This window comes from Meles meles, chromosome 2 (assembly GCF_922984935.1).
Source record: "Meles meles chromosome 2, mMelMel3.1 paternal haplotype, whole genome shotgun sequence".
NCBI lineage: Eukaryota > Metazoa > Chordata > Mammalia > Carnivora > Mustelidae > Meles > Meles meles.
Window position 1 is genome coordinate 37,569,968 of NC_060067.1, and position 24,633 is coordinate 37,594,600.

General features: G+C 43.6%; 1 protein-coding gene and 1 long non-coding RNA gene across 2 annotated transcripts in view; one reads left to right on the forward strand and one right to left on the reverse strand.

The window, feature by feature from the left end:
• PGM2 (phosphoglucomutase 2) overlaps positions 1–1,396 on the reverse strand; it is a 41,949-nt gene extending 40,553 nt beyond the window's left edge. The window contains exons 1-2 of the mRNA XM_045996109.1: positions 1,379–1,396; positions 963–1,250 (exon numbers count right to left, since the gene is read on the reverse strand). Coding sequence (XP_045852065.1) covers positions 963–1,250; positions 1,379–1,381 — 291 coding nt within the window. The 5' untranslated portion in view covers positions 1,382–1,396. The remainder of the gene's footprint in view (positions 1–962; positions 1,251–1,378) is intronic.
• Positions 1,397–4,417: 3,021 nt separating this feature from the next.
• LOC123935370 lies at positions 4,418–7,073 on the forward strand. The gene is made up of 3 exons (XR_006816895.1): positions 4,418–5,131; positions 5,285–5,324; positions 6,741–7,073. It is a non-coding gene; the product is annotated as an uncharacterized LOC123935370 (long non-coding RNA).
• The last annotated feature ends 17,560 nt before the right edge of the window (positions 7,074–24,633 follow it).

Genomic DNA, 24,633 nt, shown 5'->3' on the forward strand with positions numbered 1-24,633 from the left:
TTCCCAGGAGCAAAAGGCAAAGGGTGGGCGGAAGGATTGTGTCTCTGGGGTTGCACCAGGAGCGGCGGAAGAATGGCTGAGCCGTCAGTCTGAGTGACACCAACGCGCGCACGCCCCAGTTGGACATGACCTCTGGGACCGGCCAAGTCCAGACCAGCTCCAGCTTGCTCTCCCACTCCTCCACCGGCACCCCAGACGGCCAGATGGCTGGTTTTGTCCCGGGACAACTTCGCCCGGGGAAACTTCGGATGTGCCACAAACAGTCCAAATGCAAGGAGGCCTGGCCACCCCTGCTTCCTCCTCCTCCGTCTTCCTGTATTTGATGAGAAAAACAACTTGGATTTTCTGCGTTGCTGCCAAGCCTTTTACAACCTTATAACCCTGCTCACACCCAGAGGGATTCCCGCCCTCAGTTTTCGCTTTGCTTTTCCCGGAGCACCTTTTAAATAACCACTGAAGAGTTCTGCGGGGAGAAAAGTTAGCGACCGCCCCCCAACCACCCCACACTGGATGCTTGCTACCCTGCTCTCTCTGCGACTCCTCGGTGACCGGGGACGGAGGGCTGACCTCGCCCCGGCTCCGCACCCACTCCCCACTGCTGGACCCGGCATGCAGCTGTGACTCTACTTCCTCTGTGCGGATGCACTGAAACTGCGCCTAGCATCAACCTGCCCGGGTGGGCTCCACTTCCCCGAAGCGGCAGCCCGGCTGCTGAGGGAGCGAGCTGCGGCCTTCCGGGGCCGGCTCGCGTTTCCCCACGCAGCAGCTCGGGATCTGCATGTTGGTAAATTCCGTACTGCAGCTCGGGTCTTCCTCGGGGCCGTGCGCCCGGCGGGGGCGAGCGGCAGGATGGAAGGAAGCGCAGGCGCCCGCGCTCTCCGCAGGAAAGGCAGCGGGGTGCCTGCGGGATGCTAAGGGTCCCACGGCTCCCCCGGACGCTCCCTTCCCCTGGCGCCCCTCACCTTGTCCCATCGCAGCCACTGCGCTGTCTCTTGGTCCAACCGGGTGTCCATGCCGGGCGCTCCCCGAGCCGCAGTTGCCGCCGCTGCCTTCCCGGCGCTGCCAGTAGCCAAGCTGGGGAGGCCGCGGGGCTGCCCTTCCGGCCAGCCGCAGAGAGGCGGGGGCGGGGCTTGGAGAGTTAGGGGCGGGGCGGAGACGGCAGGAGGCGGGGCGGGGAGGACCCGCCGCTGGAAGGCGCGTCCGGGAGGAAAGGAACGAGCTCCGCCTCCTTGCAGTTTACCCGAGCGCCTCTAGGGGGACCGAGGGCTGGGTCAGTGGAGGGGGAGAAAAAGGGGGAACGGAGCTGGGGCAGTAGAGGGGGGCAGGAGGCCGGCCAGGGTAGTGGAGGTGGGGAGGGTGTGGCTGAGAAGGTCTTTACCATCGTCTCTGAAAAGTCCTGAGGTCACCTCCACCCACACAACAGCGATTCACTGAGTTCCTACTGTGTGCCAGGCACCTTGTCAGTGCCGGGGCCACGGATGAGTAAATCCAGGTAGGAGCCTAAAAATTATGTGGAAATTCTGAGAGTCACGAATAACAGAAAAAATCTCGGAAAAAAAAGAGGGGGTGGAGGATTAATATAAAGAGACGGTGGAACAGAATGGAGAGCCTGGAAACAAAATTAAAGGTGTATGGACAGCTTATTTCAGAGAGGGCACGGTGGAGCGGGGTGAAAGGACTTTTTGTTTTTTCAGTTAATAGTGATGGTTCAGCTGGTATCCAGGTGGCGAGAAGGGAAAAGAAGCTTGAGCCCCCACCTCAGATCGCATACAAATAAGCGTTCTAGGTCAGTTGTAGATCTAAGTGTGAAAGGTAGAGTGAAAATTGTAGAAACTAAGATAGGAGTACATTTTCACGACTTTGGGATCACTAAACCACAAAGATTAATGCAGTGAGCCTAACAAGGTGTGTGCAAGAACTTTCCTAGCAGCATTATCTGTGAGAGCTGCAAGGTGAAAACAACTTTATGTCCGTCAACAATACAATGGCTAATACTATAGTATGATCATAAAATGATGTAAATGAATTATGGTATATTTATATAGCAACGAAATGAACAGTTGTTATATACATCATGGATAAATCTTGTAAACATTGTTGAGTGAAAGAAACCAGACCTTCCCTCCTGTCCCCACTCCATATTAGACCATTCCAGATAAATGACATTCTACCATAGGTAAAACTATAGGGAAAGAAAACAGATCATTGGGTCCCAAGACCTGGGGATGGGGAGAGGGATTGATTACAAAGGATTCAATGGAATTTTGGGGGTGAGGGAACTGTTCTGTATCTTGATTGAAGTATGATAAATAAAACTCTGTTTAAGAAAAATCCTAGAACTGCATACTCAGATAAATTTCATTGTACCTAAATTCACAGTGTATTATCTCTATGTTTAAGCCTTAAGATTTAACACTTTAAAGATTTTATTTACATATTTGACAGAGAGAGAGCACAAGCAGGGGGAGTGGAGGTCAGAGGGAGAGGGAGAAGCAGACTCCCCACTGAGCAGAGGGTCTTGATGGAATGGTGGGACAAGGGGCTGGATCCCAGGACCCTGAGATCATGACCTGAGCTGAAGGCAGATGCTTAACCCACTGAGCCACCCAGGCGCCCCAAGATTTAAAACTATAAAAAGGAGGTAAGACTAATCTATTGATGTCAGGAGAGTCTTACTTTGGGAAGGAGTACAGTGCCTTCTGGGATTCTGGGACTGTTTTATTGTCTGGTGTAGTGGGTGCATAAGTGGGCTCATTTTGTAATTGTCCACTGGGCTGCCCTTATGAATTGTTTATTTTCTATATGTTCTATTTCAATTTTAAAAAGAGAACAGGGGCTCCTGGGTAGCTCAGTTGGTTGCATCTGACTCTTATGATCTCAGGGTCAGGAGATCCAGCCCTGAGGAGGGCTCACCCTCCGTGAGCCCGTCTGCTTGGGATTCTCCCTCTCCCTCTGCTCCTCCTTTCCTTGCATGGGCATTATCTCTCTCTCTCTCTCTCTCAATAAATAAATAAATAAATAAATAAATCTATCTTTAAAAAAACAAACAAACCACGGGAGAGAGAGAACAATGTATACCCAGGATTTGTTGTATTTGTTTATAGAGGCAGATTGATCCTATAATGACACCAGATATAATTACAGACTGATAAAAACATTAGAAGGGAAGCAAGGAGATTCCATGAGGGGAATCTCTTTCGTTAGGGGGTTGTCCTAGTCTGGGAAGCTTCCCTTCACACTCGAAGCTTATGTGGAGACATGAGGGAAGGACACAGTTAATGGCAGAGGAGAGAGCCTGGAAAACGCTTTCCAGATTCACAGACTTCTCCAAGTGGGGTCCCTCTCCTGAACCAAACGGCGGGAGAGACTGGAGCACAGTCAAGAAGAAGTGAAGAAGGATGAGCGGGCTCAGTCTGTCAGGCTGTGTGCCGGCCAACCCCACTTGGGGCTGTCTTGTTCTGTCAACAGGACAGACCAGCCTTCTTTGCAATCATGCCAGGACAGAAGCTGCAGGACCCAGAAAGTCAAAGACCAGGCGGGTCTCACTTGCCCTTTGTGTCCCTCTCACATGCCAGAACTCTCCCGGACCGCTCTGTGTGGCTTCAGCTTCTGCCAGGTAGGGTGAGTGGGATGGGGAGGTAGTGGGGTCCTGGACCTCAGGTCTTATCTCTTCCTCCATGATGGGGATGACTATAGGTGAGTCTCTGCTGCGGTTCAGAAGGTTTGGGGAGTGGGGCTGTCAGGGGATACATTGACACTTTTCATTATTTTCCTCAGCACGGAATTATGGGTCCATCATATCATTCAGTCAGTACCATTTTAACCTCTATTTGGGACATCCAGGGCGCAGATTTCTCAATATTCAACATTCAAGGAGAGAAAGCAATAGGATTTTTAAACTGAGAGGAATTGTTAACAAGGAAGTTGCCAAATTATAAGTAAATTCTCTTCCCTCCCTCTGCAAAGGGCACCAGGATCTGGGGTACTGTGCTGGAAACAAGGGACAATGGTCTCATGGCAATGCTCCCGTCTGCTTCCCTCGTGAAGTCGAAAACAGTCTAAGGTTGCATCAGGGAGTCTCTCTGTGAGGGGAACTTTCCCAGGGTCTCTTGTAACTAAGATGCCTGCCCTGGGAGTCTCTCTGGTTCTGGAATGAACCAGAAGCTGCTGATTCCCGCACAGGACCCCGGATCACAGCTCATGTCTGTGGAAGCCTGTGTAGAGTAGTGGGAGCAGGAAGGGTTCTTTGGGAACGGTTCAGACCTCCGTGTGTGTGTGTGTGTGTGTGTGTGTGTGTGTGTTTAAGATTTTATCTATTTATTTGAGAGAGAGAGACAGAGACAGAGAGAGAGAGACGGCAAGAGAGAGCACAAGTTGGGAGGAGAGGGAGAAGCAGACTCCCCACTGAGCAGGGAGCCCCAAGTAGGGCTAGATCACAAGACCCTGGGATCATGACCTGAGCCAAAGGCAGATGCTTAACCGAATGAACAACCTGGGTGCTCCTGGACCTCCTTGTTTTGCAGAGGAGGGAACAGGGACACAAAATGTTAAGAATCCTTCTCCAAGACACACAGCTGGTCAACAACAGAGCCAGGCTTCTTATGCCTGGTCTCCTGACTTTCTAATCCAATGCTCAGTCTCCTGTTCTCTCAGCCCATTTCTAGGCCTGTGCAGAGAAGGAAGTTTCATGAACTCTGGTAACCTGTTTCCATGTGATAGCAGCCGGCTGTGGTTGAAAAACAAATATTAACCATCTCTGGCACCGATAATGTTGGGTGATGCTTAAAATAATTTCATTTGTTTGTGCGTGCTTCCCTGCTGCCTGAGGACTGTTTCACACATGGATGTCCCATTTTCCTTGGAAGCTTTCCCAACTTCCCCAAACACCTTGTCAGCATTTCTATCAGTTCCTTTGTATCCAGCCCAGGAATAGTTATTCTAAAACTTTTTATTTTGGGAAGTTCTAAATATTTACTAAAATCGATCCGCATGGAACTATCACCCAGGCTAACAGTGATCATCCTTGGCCGGGCTTGTTTCGTCTATCCACTTCTCCCTCCTGTAATGCTTCGAAGAAGATTCCAGACATCATATCATTTCATCTATAAATATCAGCACATATCTCTAAAAGGTAAGGACACACTCAAAATAACTTCAAAACCATTATTTCACCCTAACTTTTTAAAGTTAAAAATTTCTTAATATCATTAAGTGTCCACTCAGTGCTCAAATTTTCAAATATCTAGTAAGAGTCTTCATTTTTTGTTCATTTGTTTGTTCACAGTTTGCTTGAACCAGGAGCCAGAATATCTTACCATCGGTTGGTAAGTCTTTTCTGTCTCTCTTAATCTATAGGTTCTGCCTCAGTTTCCTTGCAATTTATTTGTTGAAGAAACCAGGTTATTTGTTGTGTAGGGTTTCCTACAATCTGGCTTTTGGTGACTGAAGTTTCTGGCACGTCCTTCTGTCTGCTGTATTTCCTGTAAATTCATTTCATTACAATTGGCTCTTCAGGATCTCTCCCTCGCTTGACTGTGTGAGCTCCTTGGGGTGTTTTGTTTATCTTGGCCTACCAAGAGCCTATCACTCTAAGTGCCTGATAAATGGGTAAAGGAACAAATGAAGTCAGGAGGCTGTGTGTTCTTTCCTGATTAGAAAAAGGGAAGGCACCAAGTCAGGTCTTGGTCTTAGTTCTACCCTTTGTTCTGGACAAGTCACTTAGCCTCTCTTGGCCTCTGTTCCTCATTTCTAAAATGAAGCAGTAATAGCGTCCACCTCCGTGGGGTGACTTGGGCCTTAAATGAGGAAATACGTGTAAAATGCTTGGCGTAGTGCCCCGCCTAGGGTAAGCACTCCATAAATGTTAGCTATTGTTCTGAAAACACAGCTCGCTTGAAATTCTGTGTTAGTCACAATAGGCTAGGTCAAGCTGAAATAAGAAATTAATCCTGAAATCTCAGGACTTAGTGAAACAAAGATTTTTTTTTCTTTCGTTGCTCTTGTTATATGTCAAGGGCAAGTCGGTGGCCAGTATACTCCACACAGTCACTCAGGGATCGGGAGGCTTTCATCTTGTTCTTCCATCTCAATACGTGGCCTCTGTAGTCGCCGTGGAAGATGAGAGGGAATGTGTAAAGGTTCCCCAGTGGCTTCTAAATGCTTCTGCCTGGGGGTGGCCCATATCACTCCCACTCGCATCTCATTACCCAAACCCATCATAGGAACCCACTTAACTGCAAGAGTGTTGGGAAGTATAGACCACTCATGTGCACAGGAAGGAGAAGAGAAGTGGATAGGAATAAGCCTTCACAGTCACTTCCATAGACTTGGTCTTGTCTGTGATTCACTGTTAGGATGATTGCACATCTCACTGGTTCTGGTACATTTCCAACAGGCGAGGAGTGGTAATCTAAGAATTCTTAGATACCACTCAGTTGAAATTTAGAACAAATCACTTGATAGAACCATCTATTTTCCTCTATGCAATAGAGTGATGCTTTGTGATAGAGATCAGATCGTGACCCTCTCTTGTTTTCAATCCTTCCATGGCTTCATAATATACTTATAAAAAATACCTTTCACCATGAACTTCAAAATTTTGCAGAATCTCTCCCTTGCCCTGATTTCCTGCCACAGGTTTCACTGACTGCAGTTAACAGCCATACTGTTCACTGGGCTGATCCTTGACCATCTCAAGCAGGGGCTGGTCTGAGGCCCGTGTCTGTATTGCTCTCCCCCAGATATCCTGATGGCAACGCCCACATATAATTCAGGCATCTGCTCAAATATCACCTCATCGGAAAGACTCTTCTCTGGAAAGTGCTGGCAAATGTTTAAGGAGCTCTCTGGAATTAAAAAAAAAAAAAAAAAAAATCCCCGGTTTGCGCTGTTTGCCAATTTCCATGGTGTAAATACAACCACCGTGGCTGATTACAAGCTGCCAACGTGACCTCATTCAACACAGAGGCAGGAGGACATGGGCAGTAGCACACCGTTATGTGAAATTTACAACATGCAGATATAATGGATGTAAACGAAGAGCAGTGATGGTCGTAACAAGTAGAAAATGAATATGAATGGTGAGTTTTGCGTATTTATTACCTTTGCTTTTATTATAATGTTTACTTATAAACTTATGTAATTTAATTTATAATGATGGCAGTTTAATATATGACTAGCAACATTCCTAAAAATGTAGTCAGTTCTGTTGACAGTGGAGTGAGCCGTCACCAGCACACCACGGCCTCTCCTGAAATGGGAACTTCACCACCATCCTCTTATCCTACTTTAGTTTTCTTTAAAGTGTTTATCAGTACCTGCCATAATGTTTTAATTTGGATTTTATTATTGTCTCTCTACGCTGCTATAATGTAAGTCCTTTTTTGTCTGAGTCCCTAGCACCTAGAACAGTGCTTGGTTCATAAGGGATGTTCAATAGGTGTTTGTTGAAAAATGAATCACTGGGTCCCCTTACATTAATGAAGAAAAAAGAAAGGTTGAATATAATAATAATATGAGATACACCAAGACAAATTTTTTCTCTAAAATAAGCTAGCACTTCTGAATTTAACCAAGAAAAGTGAAATGCTTGTCACTATTCTCTAGTGCCCCAATTTCAAGGTTGATGAAAGAATGAATAACAATGTGTCAGTGGGGGCGGCAGGGTGGCTCAGTGGGTTAAGCGTCTGCCTTCAGTTCAGGTTATGATCCCAGGTTCCTGGGATTGAGTCCTGCACCAGGCTCCCTGCTCAGCCGGGAGTCTGTTTCTCCTTCTCTTTCTGCCATCCCCCTCTGCCTGTGCTCTCTCTCTCTCTGCCAAATAAAACCTTAAAAAAAAAAAATGTGTCAGGAGACTGTATCAGTATACTTTTTTTTTAAAGGTTTTATTTATTTATTTGACAGAAAGCGAGAGATCACAAGTAGACAGAGAGGCAGGCAGAGAGAGGAGGGGAAGCAGGCTTCCCACTGAGCAGAGAGCCCGATGTGGGACTCGATCCCAGGACCCCGGGATCACGACCTGAGCTGAAGGCAGAGGCTTTAACCCACTGAGCCACCCAGGCGCCCCTATCAGTATATTCATTACCAGCCATAAACCCAAACTGTACCAACAGCAATCATTTCTGTAGACCAGCTGGAGTTCGATAGTCTTTCTCGGTGACAAGATTTAACTATCTATTATTTATGCCTATTTTCATTAAGTTAATTCATGAACTTGCTTAGTTTTCTCTCATCACTTATTTAATAATTCTTTGAGTCTGAATTTCTACTGGGCCTTCTGATCATTAGAAATTTAATACCAGGCCTGGTTTGTGTTCCCTTACCCCAGCTCCTGCTTTCAAAACTTCCACGTTTCTTTTTCCTTCTCACGGTGCCCAGTCTAGCACACCTTCCCCCACCCTTCACCCCCAACCTGTCCCAACTAGATGGATCTCAGGGAAAGAGTCATTCATTCTCTGAACTACTGTGTGTCTTGGTTTCTGCTTTGGTCAGATAAACATATGCTTGATCACACTGTCAGAGTAAGTGAGGTAACACTCTCCAGGAGGTTAATGTTTCAAAACTCAACACCCTTGAGACTCGAGCACTAAAGCGTTAGTATACTCATCTCAGCTTGGGGCTAGGCCTTACATTAAAAAAAAATGCATTCCAGGTGCCTGGATGGCTCAGTGGATTAAGCCTCTGCCTTTGGCTTAGGTCATGATCTCAGGGTCCTGGGATCGAGTCCCACTCTGGCTCTCTGCTCAGTGGGAAGCCTGCTTCCCCTCCTCTCTCTGCCTGCCTCTCTGTCTACTTGTGATCTCTCTCTGTCAAATAAATAAATAATGTTTAAAAAATTTTTTTTTAATTATATTCCTACAAAGTGTTGAATTTAAGAGACTTAGTAGGAAGGGATTTTTTTTCCCTTTTTTTCTTTCTTTTCTCTTTTTTCTGAGCATCACCTAATTCCTAGTTTTCTTGAGACAGCACTGTTTTATCAACTGAATATTGAGCCTTACATTTTAAGCCAGAACCCAGAGGACCTACAGTTTCTGGGTAGCCATCAGGTAAATGATTAGTGTCTAGATGACACTGACTGATTGGGTGCGGTTTGCTTTTTCATCCAAATTATTTTGATTTACTATCTTCTCAACTCAGTCTGTTAATCCTACCTGCATTAAAGTGGAATTTAGCTGGTACCTCTGGAACTGAACAGTGTTAGAAAGGCATCCAAAAGCATACTGCTAGAAGAAATACTGGTCACATTAATTATGTTGCAGGGATAACGGACAAATCATTATTTAAGATAGATAATCCAGGCTTAAATTCTTTAAAGTACCATTGTGTTTAACTCAAGAAAAAAAACATTTTAAACCTGTAGACTTTCCCATACTCCTCAGTATTCAACTTTTTTCCCCAGCTGTATCAACTTTTCTTAAATCCACTTTCTTTCTTAAATGATTTAAACCCTCTCTCTCTCTTTGCCTCCTCCACCTGTAGAGATTATATTATCATTTTTGGTGACTCATGCATCACCCCCTTCTTTATTAGAGGATTATACGTTCACCCTTTACCATGCAACATACAGGGACTTCCTGTTGGAGGAGAAACTTCCCTTCCCCATCAGTGCTGGCCTTGGCCGTGTGACTTGCTTTGCTCGGAGGAATGTGAGGACATGAGACAAGGGTCACATTTTTTAGGTACTTCTCCCTCTGTCACCCAGCAGCATGTGCCAGATGGTGCTTCTCCTTCAGCTTCCATCTAGGGATGAGAAGTCACCAGCAAGGAGTTGTCTGACTCTGACCCAGCACCATTGCGGTGTCATGGGGCCAGGAGAGACGTATTTGCTATTGTAAGCCACAAGGGGTTTACGCCATCATTCCCTATTGCAACAAAGCTGACTGGCCCATCCTGGAGTGGCCTTTACCTGCTGGAATAAAGGAATGTTGGATTTTAAAAGGCAGCCCTTCTAAGTTTTCTGGTAGCGTATGAAGATAAAAGAATTCAGTACAAGTTCCCAGATCATAGCTGAGCTTTCCCCCTGGGTCCCCTGCTTGATGAGGGACAATCTGGGCTTTCAGCCTCCTCTCAATGGCAAAACAAAACAAAAACAGACAATTGTTTCTCAACCAACTCCAGGCACCATGTACCTTAAATAATTGAAAAGTTTTTACTATTAAATTTTTCATGTTTTGCTTTTCCAAATGGCCTCTGACTAGCACACAGATAGACTTCTGCAAATGAGAAAAAGCACAAATGAACATTTTTCCACAGTTCTTGAATACTGGTAATTATCACATTCTGAAAAATACTGTGTCATAGTTTGACTTGATGAAATCTTATTAAAGTGTAGTTTGACAACTGTAATTTGCTCTAGACAAGTTCCTTCTTAAATTAAGGGTTTAGGTAATTATATAGTTGGACATCTAAATAATTAAAGGTTTTCAGGGAATTTTATCATTTTTGAATGTCAAAAGGCCCATTGCTTAGCTTTATGTCTTAACTTTCACTTACATTTTATGTACATATGTATGTGTGTATAATATTTTGTTTTAGTAATGGAGGAAAAGCTCCATGCTCAACTTTAAAATTACATTTTAAAATGTTACTGCTTTTCACAAGAATGTGCTAATAGTACAATGGTTTAATTTCATGTGACATTGATGGCATGTGTCTACTTCACAAAAGGCTAGATGCAGCAGCTATTATGATGAACGAGAAAAACAGGATTAAAGAAAAGGCTCACAACAGTGAAGAAATGCCTCAAACCACAGAATCATTCTGATAAACACTAAAATATTAGTTTTATTAATGGTAAGACCAGCATTGAGACTTTACACTGAAAATAGCAGGTTGGCCACATATATTTGCTTTCGTTTCTTCTAAAACCACACTAGGATGCAAATGAAGGGACAAATTTACGAGAACATAAAGCCACAGGAACAGAGAGCATGGGAAGAGGTGGGAGACAGCAACAAATTTTGGAGGCTGGGAGGCAAATGGAAGAAAGTAACTGTCATAGCAGCCTTGAGACCGCTAAATCCTAAAGGAATGGAGAAAGCCAGGAACAAGGCAGTCCAATGGCAGAACACCTCCCCGCCTCCCCCTCCCCCGAATTGGTAAACCCAGATACTTCTGGAAGTAAAAGTAAGATCAGAAAGTTTGGTTGAAAGTCTGTTGAGGAAGAAGTTAGGTGGGGGCGCCTGGGTGGTTCAGTCAGTTAAAGTCCATCTCTTTATCTCAGCTCAGGCCTTGATCTCAGGGTCGTGGGTCCAAGCCCTTCATTGGGCTTCATGCTGGGTGTAGCGACTACTTAAAAAAAAAGGCGATTAGCTCTCTAGACTTCCTGCCTTCCAGGCCAATGGCGGTTGCTCCTTAGCTGAATGCACCAGCAGAGGAAAGCAGGTTTATACTCTGGTGTTTAAATCAAGGGAATCATGATTGAGGAACCCCAGATATGGGTTAAGATCAGATTACCAAAGTGACAATAGGAAGAATAAGTAAAAATTTTTATGCTGAATATTGATAACACCCCAGGCTTCTTACCTATCTCTCATCCCAGAATGGGGTAGAGCCTTGTCTGGGGTTTATAACCAGCCCAAGAAGAAAGAAGCTCATTGGAATAGGCAGATAAGTCATCTTACACTGAAGCCATGTAGCACACCGGACTTCCAATGGATACTTTGTTGCTCTACTCCTTTAAAAATATATATTATTATTTTATTTTTTAAGATTTTATTTTTAAGTAATCCCTGTATCCAACATGGGGCTTGAACTCACAACCCGAAGATCAGGAGTTGTACACTCCACTGAGGCAGCCAGGTGCCCCGTGTTCTACTTTTAAGTATGAGAAGACAGCTAAGAATCACCAGATTTTAAGTAAATCCTGCACTTTGAAAGACAGAGACCAAAACAAGAGAAAGGAAATAGCCTTATGAAAGTGATTATGTATAGAAAAGAAAATGTGAAAAAAACCCCAAATTAGTCCCTTGCATAAATAATGAAAATATGTACTTATAACATTATAACAGAATGAGTGAAAATAAAAGGATTTAGGGACTACAAAACAGATCATGGAAATTAAAAACATAAGTAGAAATTTAAAAATCCCAAAGACTTTTGGAAGAAAAAGTTAAGGAAATCTTCCAAAAAGCAGAACAAAATACAAAGAGGAGGGGAAAAAATATATAAAGTAAGGAATTAAAGTATTTTAGGAATTCCAGAAAAGGAGAGCAGAGAAAATAGAGGGAAGGAAATCATCAAAGAAATAACTCAGGAAAATTTCCCAAACATGAAGCTCCAGATTGAAGGGCCCACTGAGTCCCTGATAAAGTACATCTAGATAGACCCACATTAAGACACAGGATAGTGAAATTAATTTCAGAACACTCTGCCCAGACAGGGGAATGAACCAAAATGAGAGGAAGACGTGAGATCGGAGAAACAGGTTTGAAAATGTATAGGGCTGGGGTATATGGGAAATCCCTGAACTGCGCCTCCCCCATATTGTTGTAAACCTAAAACCCAAAACTGCTCTAAAAAACTAAAGTTAAAAAAAAAAAAGGTAAGTGATAAAGTACCTGATGTATTTGGAAGTGATGATTTACTTAATGGGAGGAGTGATTGGGGCTAAATTAGTGTTAAGTATTAGAAATGTAAGGAAATGTTAAAAAGTGCTTAAAACTCTCAGGAGATAAGTTGGACAGCAAAGAGAAATTAATAATCCATGAATTAATTAGCTGTTAATAGGGTTTCCATTTTACACGGCAGTAAAATGGGAACCCTGACTATTGATTTAACCAAATTTCCAACACATTGGGAGGGCGAATCTCAGAGAGCCCTGCGCATGTGGGTGTTGCAGAAAATGTAAAATCTTCATCTCCTACGGTGGAAAATCAGTACGTAATGTTCAAAGGAAAAAACAAACAATAAACAAACAAAAAACACACAAAAAAACCACCCCACAAAACACCAGTGTGTGTTTATATTAGCATGTTATATAGAATTATGGGGAAAATACAGAACTAGTTGAAGAGTTCAATGAAGTTGCATTTTGGAAGCGGTGGTGTTTGTAGAGCCTGTGGTTTCTCATAACAAACCTTTTAGAATTACAGACGAGTCTTTAAACTATAGGCATAGGTAATATTGGGGCGCTGGGATGCCTGGGTGGCTCCATTGGTTGTTGGTCTCACTTTTGATTTCGGCTCAGGTCGTGATCTCAAGGTCCTGGGATTGAGCTTTGCGTTTAATGGGGAGTTTGCTTGAGGATTCTCTCCCTCTCCCTCTGCCCCTCACCGACCCCTCCATTCCCTCTAGCTCCCTAAATAAATAAATAAACCAAAAAATCTGTATCAGAGAAGAGGCTTTGAGGTGGAACTTTTGAATAGGCTCTTTGTGAATTTGGCCCACTTGGTTTTCTTTCAAGGAGAAAGCTCTGGACTCCCCAGTCCTCGGAGACTCCTGGGAAGATGCTGCTGGAACACGGTTGGGGGCGGGGGTGGTGTTCGTGAAGGTGAGCGAGGGGCCTGTTCGAGGTGGGAAATGCTGAAATGTGGCTGCAAGGACAGAAGGAAAGTTCAGTGAGTTACCCCTGGGGTAAGGACTACACAAGTTGCAGGGATTTGTTTGGGATGACGGAAGGAAACCATTAGCCTCAGAACTCTGTGATTCCCAAACCAAAATTAGCTGGGAACCTTAAAAGAAAAGCTCCTTTATTCGGACGAGTTTACATTCATGCACAGGAACAGACACGCACACTCACAACTCCAACCGCAGTCAGACCATTGGGTTTTTACCGCGGGGCTTAGGACTGAGCATGTCAAGAAATGGAAGTTCTTGGGGCGCCTGGGTGGCTCAGTGGATTGGGCCGCTGCCTTCGGCTCAGGTCATGATCTCAGGGTCCTGGGATCGAGTCCCGCATCCGGCTCTCTGCTCAGCGGGGAGCCTGCTTCCTCCTCTCTCTCTGCCTGCCTCTCTGCCTACTTGTGATCTCTGTCTGTCAAATAAATAAATAAAAAAAAATCTTAAAAAAAAAAAAAAAAAAAAAAAAAAGAAATGGAAGTTCTTTTCTTTTTCCTTTTCTTTCTTTCTTTCTTTTTTTTTTTAAAGATTATTTATTTATTTATTTGACAGAGAGATCACAAGTAGGCAGAGAGGCAGGCAGAGAGAGAGGGGGAAGCAGGTTCCCCGCCGAGCAGAGACCCCAACACGGGGCTCGATTCCAGGACTCTGGGATCTTGACCTGAGCCAGAGGCAGAGGCCTAACACACTGAGCCACCCAGGCGCCCCAAGAAGTGGAAGTTCTGATTCTGGCGGTCCACAAGGCTTGGGGGACACAGGCCTGGCTAGACTGTATCCCGAACAATAGCCCATCGGTGGGGACTGGCCACACCCACCAACCCTGCTCCTCCTCAAACCTCAGATGTTCTGTTCTCAGCTCTAACTGCTGCTTCACATATATGAAGCTTGTGTCAAGTATTGGCTTCATATCTGGTGTGTGTTTCAGTGTCCTGTTTTAAAATGTCCGTTTTGCTTTCAAGTCAATGGACTGCACTTTGGAAGGGATTTTTCTTCCAGAACGTTGCTTCACAATGGGGGATGTCTATTCCTATGCATAAGCACACTTGCCATTCGGACGTTGCAGACAGTTTGTTTCTTTTCTTTTTTAAATTTTTTAAAAACAGATTTTACTTTTAAGTAATCTCTACACCCAAGGTGGGGCCCGAACTTAAAACCCGAGATCAAGAGTCACATGCTCTACCAACTGAGCCACCCAGGCACCCCCAGTCTGTTTCTTTTTAATAAAAATGTTAAGCATTGAGAAAAAGAGGCCAAACTGCCTTTTAATGGCTTTTCTAAAGCACAATTTACGCAGCAAGCAAAACAATTTATTCATTTATGTATTTGTTTTAAAGATTGAATTTATTTCTTAGAGAGAGAGAGTAGGAGCAGTGGGGAGCGGCACAGGGAGAAGCAGACTCCCTGCTGAGCAGGGCACCCGACCAGACTGCCAGGCTGGATCTCAGGACCGTGAGATCATGACCTGAGCTGAAGGCAGATGCCTAACCAATTGAGCCACCCAGGTGTCCCCAACAAAACAGTTGATAATTCAGTTATTAATCCTGAGGTCATATTTTTATCTTTATTTATTTATTTATTTTTAACTTTTTAAAAGACTTATTTATTTGAGAGAGTGAGAGAGCACGCCCGCGAGTGGGGGAGGGGCAGAAAATGAGAACCTTCAAGCAGACTCCCCACTGCGTGCGGAGCAGCCGCCACAGGGCTCAAACTCAAGACCTGTGACATAAGACCTTGACCTGAGCCCAAACCGGAGTCGGTTGCTTAACTGACTGAGCTACCAAGCACTTCTTCATTTTTTTTTTAAAGTAGACTCTGCCGAGCGTGGTACTTAAACTCATGACCTCGAGATCAAGTTTAGCAGCTAGAAACAACAAATATCTTACATTCTTTTTATCGCATGAACTCTTTGAAATCTGGTGAGTATATTATAGTGGATTACATCTCCCTTTGGACTAGACTCATTTCAAGTGCTCAGTGGTAGCCTCCTGTTAACATATTTGCTGCGTGAAGACACAGCGGTCATAATGCAGACTGCCTGGCCCTGGGCGGTCTAGAGCTTATTCTAGATCTCACAAGCAGAAGATTACAGGATAAATGCACAAGCACGTGGCCGTTGTGTCAACTACACTCAATTCCTGGTTTCGTAGGAGGCCCATGAATGGTCTTAGCTAGATGATAGCCCTCTAGATGAAGGAGCTGGGAACCCCAGGGCATGGTCTTGGGTCAAGGTATGGTAGTTTTCTAGAAACCTTCCAGGATCTTGTCTACTGACAAGCTTAAGCTAAGAAAGTTTATCCAAGGCTAGCCAAGACAGAGTCAAAATAATTACTAATAGCTTATTAGTATAAGAAGTGTGACAAATGGGGCGCCTGGGTGGCTCAGTGGGTTAAAGCCTCTGCCTTCGGCTCAGGATCCCAGAGTCCTGGGATCGAGCCCCACGTAGGGCTCTCTGCTCTGCAGGGAGACTGCTTCCCCCTCTCTCTCTGCCTGCCTCTCCGCCTACTTGTGATCTCTGTCTGTCAAATAAATAAATAAAATCTTTAAAAAAAAAAGAAAAGAAAAAAAAAAGAAGTGTGACAAATGGCTACCCCAACTCATATGTCCATAGAAATGTAGCATCTGTACCTGTGTAGCCTATCTAGCTTTCCTGTCCCCACCACGACAACCTTGAGAATGCTCATGCACTGGAAATGGGGATATAAATTGGTATATTGGCAGGGCCATCTTGGAAAACAAGTGTAGTTGAAAATGGTACGTACTCTCCGCCTCAGCACTTCCAATTTAGGTATAGAACCTAGAGCAAAGGTCTGCAGACTTTCTGTGAAGACCTAAGCAGTAAATGTTTTGGGCTTTGTGGGCCAGAAGGTCTCTGTCACAACTACGCAGCTCTGCTCTTGTAGGTGGAAAGCAGCCATAGATAACATGGAATGGAACGGTGTGTTTATCCAATAAAACTTTATTCGTAGACACTGAAATTTGACTTTCATATAATTTTCACATGTCACTAAATATTTTTCTCTTTCTTTCTTTTTTCAGCTATTTAAAATGTGAAAACGATTCCCATTTTAATGGGCCATACCAAAACAGGCAGCAGACTTTCCTAGAGGAACTGTTGTACATGTTCCTCTCACATGTACATGTGAGAGGCTCTTGCAAGGACATGGATAGAACTAGAGGGTATTATGCTAAGCGAAACAAGTCAATCAGAGAAAGCCAATTATCATATGATCTCACTCATATGTGGAATTCAAGAAACAAATTGGGGGATCATAGAGGAAGGGAAGAAAAAATAAAATAAGACAAAATCAGAGAGGGAGACAAACTGTAAGAGACTCTTAATTCTGGGAAACACACGGAGGGTTGCTGGAGGGGAGGAGAGTGGGGGGATGGGGTAACTGGGTGATGGACATTAAGGAGGGCACGTGATGTGATTAACACTGGGTATTAGATAAGACTGATGAATCACTGACCTCTACCTCTGAAACTAATAATACATTATATATTAATTGTATTTAAATAAAATACTAAAATAAGAGAAGCTCTTGCGAGAAGGCTCCAGAAGTGTTCCTGTAATAGCAACAAAATAACAAGTCTACCAAAGAAGCATAGACAGTGAACGCTAGTTTATGGAGTAGCCATAGGACAGAACTCTACATAGTCCTAAAACGGCATGAATACATTTACATATCTTTTTTTTTTTAAGATTTTATGTATTTATTTGACACACACAGAGAGAGATCACAAGTAGGCAGAGCAGCAGGCTGAGAGAGAGAGGGGAAGCAGGCTCCCTGCCAAGCAGGGAGCCTGATGCGGGGCTCGATCCCAGATCCCTGAGATCATGACCTGAGCCGAAGGCAGAGACTTAACCCACTGAGTCACCCAGGCATCCCTACATGTATCTTATAGATAGATCCCAAACACTTAATATTGATTAAAAAAAAAAGTCACAAAGGGATTCATGCAATATGATAGTTACATGGAGGGTAAAAAAAAAGGGAGGGAGCAAAATTAAGTAATACATAGGTGATCCAACTATAAAGACAGTCCTAGAAATTATTAACACATAATTTGAGGCAGTGGCTCCCTTGGGACCAGAAGAGATGAGGCTGAGTCGAGAGAAGCAGAGAAAAGCAGACCGGAGCTTCCGAGTTACTGGAATTTTTCTATTTCCTAAATTATTGTGCCGAGCACATAGGAGTTCCTTTCCTTCTCACACTTTAAATTGTATATCTATAAACAATATACATATGAATGTATGCTTTACTAGAAATATAATTTTTTAAAAAGCATTGCTTCTGTTGATTTGAAGTTAATACAGTGCTTTATTCCACGGATTTGTTTACATATTAGGGATGGAGCAGACAGATCTTGGTTTTGTAGGAAAGGGTGCCCTCTTCTGGCGATATGTCCAATGCTGTGAATGATGTCTTAACAGAAAACTTGTAGACTTTTTAAAATACCAGAAACTCATAAAATGACATGACTAAGAGGTACTCTTTGAGTTGTTTTATGCTTATTCTTAGTCAAGCTGAAGTCATTTATTTTTAGAAGTCTCTAGGGAAGCATTTTTTTCTATTTTCATTTAATAATACGACTTGGTTTAGTTTTTAAAATCCTCCTTTCCTTTATATCTTAATTTCTACTTCTTTATCAGTCTATGAAGTCGCTTAGATCCCTTTCTTGGAAGACTTAAGGTACAAGTCTGGAAGTGTTTAGCTTGAGATGCCTCCTGTGGTCTGTAATCACTCCAGTAGGTGGGAAAGACCGGGTTTCTTGTCACCGGCAACAGCTTATTTATTTCCACAAGTATTTCAGCATTCGATTCAAAGAGGAAGATTCTATTCAGATCTAAAATCTTGTGGGGACTGCCCTGGCTTGCCCAAATATCTAGCATAGATCTCCCTTTACTATATAACACCACACTGCGGTTTCTGAAAAGGATCTGAACAAAAATTACTGTTTGGTCAATAATTACCAAAAATACACTTGAAGTTGTAGCAATAGTGAATTGGAACTAATAAAGCCGGTTTTTTGACCCAGCCGCTACAATTTAGTTATATTTGTTCCTTTGTTAACTCACCAAATAAAGTTATTTATGCCTACTGTCATCTTAACCTTAAATCATAGTATTTTCTCTCCCAGATCATCAGACCACTAGTGCATGAGAAAGAATCTTTGTAAAGAAATCCTTTTTTGAACATTATATGTTAGTTTGAAAAAATCGCGACATATTTCTTAATTTCTTATCCTTCTTTTCTTCCATGGCTATCATAAACTGAATTTCTATGAAGGGTTTTATTGGCTGTAAACTTGTTTTCCAGCAAAACATATTAACTGAGTAAAAAAAGTGGTTGCGCTGCTTTTGAAAATGTGTACTATTTTTATTATGTATGGAAGAAAGAAAAATAGACAAGAGGAATTAGAATCTTTAGATTTGAGAGATTATCTTTTTTTTTTTTAAATTTTATTTTTTTATTTGACAGAAAGAGATCGCAAGTAGGCAGAGAGGCAGGCAGAGAGAGAGAGAGATAGGAGGAAGCAGGCTCCCCACGGAGCAGAGAGCCCGATAATGGGGCTCGATCCCAGGACTCTGGGATCATGACCTGAGCCGAAAGCAGAGGCTTTAACCCACTGAGCCACCCAGGCGCCCCTTGAAAGATTATTTTGTCTGTTGCCCCCTCCCTAGGACAACTGCCTTCATCCGAATAAATGGGAATTCTAATGTGTCCACTTGATTGGTCCCAAATCACACAGTTGTAGTAATTCAGTTAACCCTTTTAACCAGTTTCAAATGGACTTAAGTAGCAGATTGGTCTTTATCTTAATGGACTGTGTTACTTAAAGGGCAATTGGCATGCCCAGTCTTCTACCATTGGGTAGCTGGGAGGCAGTGTTGTATAGCGGGAAAGAGCTTCCAAGTCTGAGAGACAGAGCAGGGAGCAGGCTCTTACCACTGGGTGGCAGGTGGTGGGGAAATTGCTACGGGTTTAATATGGAATAATAATATATACCCTAGAGGGTTGTCACGGGGCTTAAAAGAGACAGGGAGTGCTTGAAACACAGTAGATCTTCAATTAATAGAAGCTGCCCTCATTACTAAGAATATATTTTTATTAGCTGTGTACTTATTATTATTAGCTACATATTTATGTATTAGCTGTTTGCTTTTTATTAGTGGTATTTTTAATGCTTATGTGTGTTTTTCGTCTGAAATCCATCTCCGTAATGACTAGTTATGTGTATGTTCTCTGTATTTTCCCACAGTCTGTAACAGAGTGATACATTATATTTAATTCTTTGGTGCCTCAGTTTCCTTATTTGTATTAGGAAGGAAAAAATTGAACCAAATAGTTTAAAAATCCCTCTTAGCCCTAACTTTCCATGTGCTCACCAGTTGGTATTTTGAAGTCTCAAATCCCTGCTTTTCAGAGGGTTTTCAGGTCGGAATCGTCTACATCAGCTTCCCACAATAATTCACTCCTCTAAATGCGTAATGAAAAATTTTGGATGGAAGGGCGCTGGCTGGCTCAGTTGGTAGAGCATGGGATTCTTGATCTGGGAGTGAGTTCAAGCCCCACGATGGGTGTGGAACCCATTAAAAAATAATTGGATTGAAAATCATTGTCAGGAGTTTTTAAAAAATGATGATGGGGTACATCACTGTTCCATAAATGCTCTCAGGCAAGCAGAAGAGTAGGGAGAAAAATTCACTTGGATCCGTACTTCATGTTACTTACCGAATTCAACTTCAGGGGAACCCAGAAGTTCAATATTTAATACCAATCTATTAAAGACACCACAAAACAAGTCCTTGGAAAAAATGGAATGCCAGATTTAATCCAGCTGTGGAGGAGAGATAAATCTCTGATACTTTGCAAGTATTGGCTAAGGTCAGAGATGCAATATGGGAAGTCAGACTAACATTTGCGGGCACTCTAACTGTACTGAAATGAATATTGAAAGAAACTAAAAGGATAGAGGAAATGAGCATCGGATAACAGCTTTACTGTTCAAATACAGCAGGCACGTCAATGCAAAAAGCAACAGGAGGCACTGAAGGTGACCCAGAGCAAGAGACAGTGCATCATCTCATGGAGAGGGTCCACGAGCTGATGGGAAGAAGGCATACAAAGTAAGGTGGCAAAGATTAATGAATATAGTAATGTTCAATGGAGCCTGAGCTACATGGTCATCATGAGGAAACAAAATGTGCTTTCTCACTACAGAAGAGTTACATCTTTCTGGAGATTAAGTTTCCAATATGTAGCAGGTTCTTTAAAAACTACCCATACCCATATACTCTGGTTTCTCTTCAGATTGCATAAATCTTTCGCCTTTTACTAAAAACTACTCGTACCCTTTAACCCATTAGTTCTATTTTGGAAATATTCCCTAAGGAAATAAACACAGAAGGAAAAACAGTGATAAACACACAAATATTGGGGCGCCTGGGTAGCTCAGTGGGTTAAGCCTGTGCCTTTGGCTCGGGTCATGATCTCAGGGTCCTGGGATCGAGCCCCACATCCAGGAAGGCTGCTTTCCCCTCTCTCTCTGCCTGCCTCTCTGCCTACTTGTGATCTCTGTCAAATAAATAAATAACATCTTTTTAAAAAAGGGCACAAATATAGCTTCTCCATTTATAGTACAAAGTAAATAGAAAGAGAAAGTTTATTTTACCCAGAAGAAAAAATATGGAACTTGTGTACACATGTGTGTGTATGTATAGGTATGTATGTACCTATATATATGTATGTGTGTACTTAGGATACATAATATTATACACCCATTGATATGTTCTCTAGGCAGCAAAAGTTAATGTGGTCTGTGTGAAGTGTAAGTACTTGGAATTGTTTGTATGAAAATAATCTTAAGGTGAAAAGGAGAAGCACCAGATCGTAATTATATACTGAGTGCCGCTGAACCCATTCATGTGATGATTATTCAGTTGAGTTTAGGTCTCATGGTCTTGTTTCCTCCGTGAATCAGAAGACCGAGTTTTTCGTTGAAAGCACTTGGGCATGAGGAGGGCAGGAGATGAGGAGGCGGAAACCAGAGAAGGCTGTCTAAGAACTGAAGTGGCTGCTTTGGGGCATGGGATAAAGAACAAGTATTCCTGGAAGGACTGACGGCTGAAGTTACGGATCATGACTTTGTTGCAGTCTGAAGAGTGTTTTTTTTTTTTTTTTTTCCTGGCAGTGATCCCAAGTCAGAACGTGGGAGCAACAAAATGGGGACAGAGTCCGTAAACAGAAGTTCAGAGTTTGCAGAGAGGTGAAAAGAATGACAATGGAATGGGTGAGTTGAAGTATCGGCCAATACGTTGGTCATTTCATTGAAGGTAGCAGACGTGAAACATTGACTTAAGTAAATAATGAACGGCTCATAGATGAACAGGAAGGTTAGAGACTCAGGCTTAAAAAACAGATGTGAACCAAGGGAGACCAGACAGCTCACACAGGAAGGAATGACCAGGGCTTCCTGCTGGAATGGCTACCACTGTTGGCAAGGTGGCCCACTGCACCTTGGGGCCTCCTTCCCTCTATATCTGGACCTACCTTGCCCGGATCCTGCAGCCATGAATACATACTCAACTAGCCATTTGTCCTCTCTAGTCAAGAGTTGACCTCAGGTGGGAGCATCCAACTGGCTAACCCTTGGTCATGTGTCCAGTCTGCTTCTAGGAGGAAGGGAGAAGTGTCTGGCCCCTTCAGCTTCCACTCTGGAAAAGAGTCTCTACCTCCCAGCAGATTCTCACCATGGGAATCCCCTCTCCCCATGAAGAAGGGGGTTTAGACCCTGAATAGGAAAACGATCAACACAACCCTGTTATTCACTGTTGTGAGAGAGTGGTTGAGTTTTGGACCCTTGGTTCTGGGATGAGAGGAAAAGATGGTAGTTGAAAAGATTTGGAGAAAAGGGAGATAATGGGACTGGAGATTTTGAAGATGTTTGAATGTCAGGAATGAGAGTGCTGGGAAGATAGGAGGCTGTCAGTAGGACATCAGGGGTTGAAAGTAAAAGGACGAGCTCGCAAGACTTCTAGGCATGGATACTATGCAGTTATACATCAAAGCCAACTGAAAGAAAATGTGGAATGTGGAATGCCAGGACTGGGACAGAGGTGATGCTCAGTGTGACAGACCTGTCCCAGCTCAGAGCAGAGAGGGCAGCTCTTAATACATAAGTCAATGAATGTCGAATAGGTTTTTTTCCTTCTGCGGAGTTTTCTATATTTCTGATTTATTTAAAAAAAAGAAAATTGTGCTTACTAACTGCCCTGATAATGACTTAATCTGCTTTTTTTAAAAGACTTTATTTATTTATTTGACAGACAGAGATCACAGGTAGGCAGCGAGGCAGCCAGAGAGAGAGAGAAGGGGAAGCAGGCTCCCTGCTGAGCAGAGAACCCGATGCGGGGCTCGATCCCAGGACCCTGGGACCATGACCTGGGCCGAAGGCAGAGGCTTTAACCCACTGAGCCACCCAGGTACCCCACTTAATCTGATTTTCTACCCGACTTACAAGGACCTAAATCCCAGCCTTACTAGATTTTTGCTTCATTAACTAGGTGTTCTCATTGCTTCATGTGTATAGATATAAGCTAAACATTTTCAGTACATCTGTGGGCTCTCTGGTTTAAAGGGTCTGTTTGGCCAGGTTAGATATTATTGTGTACCCCTTGCCTGTCTGCTCTTAGAGTCATTCTCTGCCTTCTCCCTATCTGCTCTTTACTACCCGGACCTACATTTCTCAGGGTCCCTCATCTACTGGCTTCTTGATAAGGTCAGCTAAAGGCCTAAAGGCAGATTTAGGGCCAGGAAGTGGAGAGAAGCCAGAGTACTTCTCTCTGTGGGTCTGTGCATGCCTCCCTTCCATCTTCCTTCTCCCCCGCCCCTTCTCTTTCTCTCTTTCTTCCTCCCTCTCTCCCTCCTGCCGCCATGTTTCTCTCTCTGGTGAAATGTTTTGATGGCCGGCCATTGTGGCTTCGCCTCCTCTCCGTTAGCCCCCTCTCTCCTTCTGGGCACCTCCCACCAGAAAGCCCCAGCTTGGGGACTCTGATGACATCATTTTGTCCTACTGACCCTCTTGTCCTGGGGGTGGTAGAGACTTCCCACGTCTCTAATATCTGGGTGGTCTCACTGTCCCTATTTGGCTTCTCAAGTCCTTTTTATAAATTTTTAAAAATTTAAATTAAATTAAATTTAAACTAGATTTTAAATTTTTATACATTTTTATAAATTTACCGTTTGAAATTCTCATTGCTTGAAAGCCCTAAAGTGTTTTCTGTTCTGACAGGATCCTGACTGATCTACTATTCATAGAGAAAACAAAATATTGTGAAATTTACTTCATCTTCAGGTGAAGTCTAAAGCCATCAGACTCAGACAGAGCTTCCTGTCCCCCGAGAACACTTCTGTTCAAATGGGGAGTTATAACCCGAAGCAGAGAACCTAACCATCCATCAAATCCTTTCTGTTTTCCTCCTAGACACTCAGCCAGACTCCATTTCCCAATCCCATACAGTGGATTGCTGGCAAATGGAATATGGATGGAATTTATATCTACTTTTCCGGGCCCGGCCAGAAAAATCTTCCTGCTCTTTCTCTCCCCCTTTCTGCTGACTGGACTTTAACATTTGGGGCAACTCTAGGAGCAGATTTTGAAGCCATCAGAGCCTCCTCCTGTCTGGCCCCGTGACTGTGGGGCAGACCCTTTTAACACCACAGACCTCTGCCGATTGGATTTGAGATGAGTGAGAGGTAAACTCTTCTGGACAGTCCCTGAGATCCGGGAGTTTGTTATAGCCTTAATGCTACATGAACTAATGTTTAACCTAAGAGAATTTTCTATTTGGGAGGATAGTGGTTAGGAATGGAGGTAGATGGGGACTCCTGGGTGGCTCAGTTGGTTAAGCATCTGCCTTCTGCCTTCCGCTTGGGTTGCGATCCCGGTTCCTGAGATCGAGCCCCAGGGCAGGCTCCCTGCTCCGTGGGGAGGCTGCTTCTCTCTCTCCCTCTGCTGCTCCCCCTGCTTGTGCTTTCTCTCACTTTCTCTCTTGCTCTCTGTCAAATGAAT